Source organism: Neophocaena asiaeorientalis, unplaced genomic scaffold, assembly GCF_003031525.2.
Source record: "Neophocaena asiaeorientalis asiaeorientalis breed wild unplaced genomic scaffold, Neophocaena_asiaeorientalis_V1.1 scaffold85, whole genome shotgun sequence".
Classification (NCBI taxonomy): domain Eukaryota; kingdom Metazoa; phylum Chordata; class Mammalia; order Artiodactyla; family Phocoenidae; genus Neophocaena; species Neophocaena asiaeorientalis.
In genome coordinates, this window is record NW_020174301.1 from 6824724 (window position 1) to 6829144 (window position 4421).

At 50.9% G+C, this 4421-nt stretch overlaps 1 protein-coding gene across 1 annotated transcript in view; it reads right to left on the bottom strand.

Annotated features, from left to right (window-relative positions):
- Positions 1–21: 21 nt before the first annotated feature.
- HSPA12A (heat shock protein family A (Hsp70) member 12A) overlaps positions 22–4421 on the bottom strand; it is a 64154-nt gene continuing 59754 nt past the window's right edge. Inside the window, exons 9-12 of the mRNA XM_024755903.1 lie at positions 3853–3957; positions 2653–2911; positions 1855–1958; positions 22–887 (exon numbers count right to left, since the gene is read on the bottom strand). Of these exons, the coding sequence (XP_024611671.1) occupies positions 250–887; positions 1855–1958; positions 2653–2911; positions 3853–3957 (1106 nt within the window). The 3' untranslated portion in view covers positions 22–249. The remainder of the gene's footprint in view (positions 888–1854; positions 1959–2652; positions 2912–3852; positions 3958–4421) is intronic.

The following is a 4421-nucleotide window of genomic DNA, read 5'->3' on the forward strand; positions in this document are numbered from 1 at the left end:
CACTAGCTGCTTTTCTGGGATCCTCAAATTCCTTATTTCCCAACCTCCATCTTCACTGCCAACAGTTTTTCTGACTCCAGTGTGCCCTCAAAAATCCCTAATTATTTCTAGCCCTGGCTGTTCTCATCTTCCCTGCTGAAATTCAGACGGGTGATGGCTAGGGTCAAGGGCAGGGAAAGAACAGTCAGGGTTGAGGTCAGCAGATGCAGGTGAGCTGAGTCCAAGGGGACGGGCGGCGGGGAGGGCCAGTTAGTAATTTAAGAAGTCGATCCCAACCTTGACACTCTTGGAGGTGGCTATATCAACGGCCGTGGCCTTGATCTCAGTGTCCCCGAACTGCATGAGGGTCTGAATCTCCCTGCGGGTGGGCACGGCAGTGCCGCTGGCCCCCGTGAGATCGAGGCGCAGCGTGCCGCACTTCTTCACCCCGGGGTCGGTGATGAAGCTCACGTTGTCGAGCTCAGAGCTATAGATGTTGATGACAATGACCAGCTGGGAGGGCTTGGCCGGGGTGTAGCTGCGCTTGACCAGCTCGCCCAGGGCCACGGACTGGTCAGCAGAGATGAACTTGTCGAAGACGTCAGTGCACCAGCGGGTGCCGTCCTTCACCAGCAGCTTCTCGGGCGGGTGCTTGCCCTCCACGTAGCGGTTCAGCACCCCGACCCCGTAGGTGAGCGGGGACCGGCGCACCTTGATGACAGTGGGGTCCAGGCCGAAGAGGACGGCGCCCTTGAGGATGGTGAGGCCCACGTCCTGGGGGATGATGATACGGCACTGGTCGCCGAAGGCAGCGTGCACCGCCTGTTGCAGGAGGGGCGCCTCGGCGAAGCCGCCCACCAGGAAGAGGAACTTGACCGTGGACACTTCCGGCTTCTGAAACAGGTCCCCTGAGAGGGAAGAGTAATGGACAGAGACCTGTCACCAAAAGCCAGGGGGGGATTGGGCGGCCTGAGAATGTGGAGAATGGACAAAGCCGCTTGGGCCAGCTGGAGGACAGGCTTAGTCTGACCTTGTTGAACGTAATATTTTTGTACAGCCAATCTTTTAAAGAAAGGAGGGGTTTGTACATCAATAAGCTCAGGAATAAAAACCAAAGCTGCTGCTAAGTAGAAACCTATTTGAACAGCTAGACGGTGATCAGTAGAAACCTATTTTACAGCTAGACGGTGATCCGTTTACGCAGTTCTTTGCTACACATAAATGAATACCCCTTGCCCTCTCCAAACCTGCGGTTCTGTTAAGGCAGGCTGATATCAATATTATTCTTTGGTTTTCATAAAATTCCCATCCCACCTCTAGGAGTTCTGACTGTGTGGGTGCAGGGTGGGAAGTGTGTGGAGGGCCTGGATACTGAAAGAGGCCCCTGGTGAGTCTACTGTGTGTCCCTGGGCGAGGGCCCCTGAGGGAGCAGGTTAAGTGCACGGCCAGATTCCGTTTGCTCTCTTGTGGGAGACCTTTCTTTGGTTTACACAACAGTTCCTCCTCCCTAGCAGAGGTTGTGATTTCTAATTTGCTCTGATACAGCAAAGACCATCCATTCCCTAAGGCCTGTCACTCGATGATAATATTGCTTTAGATCTCCCACCCCTCTGACTTTTGAAGCCAAATGGAAGCCCAAGTGAGAACAGGCTCTGGGGCTGCTTTGCAGTACCTGAGGTGAGGGATCCACAGCCAGTGCCCAGCAACCGCCCTCATGCATGCCCAGGCCCCGCCCACTCCTGCCGGGGCCCTGGCCTGCGGCTCCAAGACCCAGACCCCCTGCCATCCTGACTTCACATACACTGGTTGGTGATATTGGAAACATCAGTCCCCATTCTTGGCCGCTGAGTGGCCGAGCCCTGGCTGATCACTTACGGAGATGCTCAATGATGCTATCAATGGTCGGCTTAAAAAGGGCATTCATGGCATCTGGACTCATCCTCAGCATCCCCTGCGAGGACCACTTCACAAAATCCACACTGTGGAGGCATGGCAGAGAGAGAATGAGCGGTGAGTGTATAAAGGATACCCAGGCTAACCTGCATAGTCACGGGCCCTGGTAGAATGGTTGTCACATCCGAGGGGGCTGAAGGGGGCTTGAAAGTCCAAAGAACCCTTAGAAATACACTAAACCACCAGGACCTAGACTCTTAGAAGCTTCAAAGCTAAGGCATAACCTCTTTGGTTTCCCTTTGCTTTTGCCTGTGGCCAACATTCCCCTGAGACAGTGGAAGCCAAAGTCTAGTGCAGAAGGCAGGGTGATAAATAATTCAACAAATATTTACTGAGCACCTACTACCTATGCATCAGGTTCTGTTGTAGACACTGGGGATAAAGCAGGCCCCCAAACAGACAAACTTCCCTGATTTCATACAGCTTATCTTTTTAGCGCGTAATCATGGCTGACACAGAGGTGGTATTTTCCAGGTCTCAGGCATTGTGCTAAGCATATATGAATACATTTCATCCTCACAACAACCCTTTTGAGGTAAGTGGAATTATCATGCCCATTTTCCAGGTGAAAAAACCAAGGAACAAAAAAGTTGAGTCACTTGCCCAAGGTCACACAGCAAGCGTGTCGGATTGGAACTCAGAGTCCACGCCACCTTCCTCCTCCCCATGAACACAATCTACCCCCCAGACTGTCCTGAGCCAAACATGAGCCCAGCTCACTTGCTCTTCCTCAAGGCGTGCTCCACGCTGTGCCCACGGAACTTCTTGTAGTAGTCAATGAAGGAGAAGGGCAGGGTGATATTCAGAGGGTTAGTTCGGTCCGGGGCAGCTGCCCTTTTGCGAGACTCAAATGCAATCATTAAGTCAACCCAGGCCGCAGGACGCTTGATTTTGAATTGCTCAATAAAATCCTCTCCGAATATTTTACACAGAAGCTTTTCAAATTCATAATCTACTCCTAAAGATCCATAGGGTCCACCTGAGTCAAGAACAAAAAGGGAGACCACTATGTTAAAAACGGTCAGAAATGGAATCCGGAGTCTGAGAAGCAGCCTACCCTGGGTTCTGGGTTCTGCTCAAAGACAGCAGCACAGCCTTGGACCCACTTAGCCAGCAGACCGCAGCTATGCGTTTTTACTTACACTTTAAAACCCTTAGGTTCTTCTCATTCCACGTGGAGAAACTTTCCTACAGAAATCACTCGTCAACAATCTGTTTAAAATCAATTACATTTTAAATAAAAATCAATACATTTAACTAACTAGGGGCATCATGGTATTCCCACCCAGGAAATCCAAGGACAGTGTCTGCAGACCTCACTTAGTCCCTGTGATCTACTAATTACTCATCCCCGCCCCACCAAGAAGAAGAGAATGTTCTTTGGTTTGATGGTCTTGAATCAAGCCCAGGCATCGTGGGACCTCCCTAGAAAGCTTAACCAAATCACAGGTGACGATCGTGGCCAGGATCTGAAACAGGCTCACTTTATGCCCAAACCCAAGTTATGGTGGTTTGTGTTTTAAAGGCCATTTAACTGCAATTTTTTTTTTTTTTTTTTTTTGCAGTATGCGGCCCTCTCACCCTTGTGCCCCCTCCCGATGCGGAGCACAGGCTCTGCAAGCACAGGCTCAGCGGCCACAGCTCACGGGCCCAGCCGCTCCGCGGCATGTGGGATCCTCCCGGACCGGGGCACAAACCCGCGTCCCCTGCATCGGCGGGCAGACTCTCAACCACCGCGCCGCCAGGGAAACCCCATTTAACTGCATTTTGCTCTCTGGTCTCAAGCATCCGTATCCTCTACTGCCTGTAATTCCACATGCTGGTGGCACTGAAAGAATGAGATACTGAGAGAAATCTGAAATGGGTCAAACAGCTCAGGTGTGAGGAAATTAGCCATTTTTCTCATTTTCTCAGGCTTACCTGTTGCTTTGTACAGCTCCTTGAGGTGTCCCTCCGGTAACCGTATCTGGTGGACTGTCAGGTCTACGGTGCCACCGCCGCTGTCCACCACCACATACCTGTCACCTGGTACAAAAACAGCCAACCTTTATACAGCCCACTCATCCGCCACGCCCTGGGACAAGTTGGCAGGATGACTTGGCGTACCCAGCTAAGCGCCATCAACACTCATTAGTTCAATAGTTTTGCTAATTAGCCACACGAAGTGCCGATTAACATGGATGATGAACCCGGATGAGTGAACCTTTAGGACTAAAGCATTCAGGTCATGCGCTGCTGCATACCTGGCACATGTGGACCACTTCCTGCCAAGTTAATAGCACTATCAAATGACCTGCTGTTTAGCACAAGACTCACTCTGGAACTGGTGAGTTCCAATTCCTACTTTTCTTCTGAAGAACCTATATGGTTTTAGAACATGCAAAATGACAGCTCCAAAAAGAGCTCTCCCTGGGTGAGTGGTCTGTAAAACCAACTGATCTGGAACATTTTGCAAAAGTACAAAAGGAACAAATAGAAATGCATTTTTG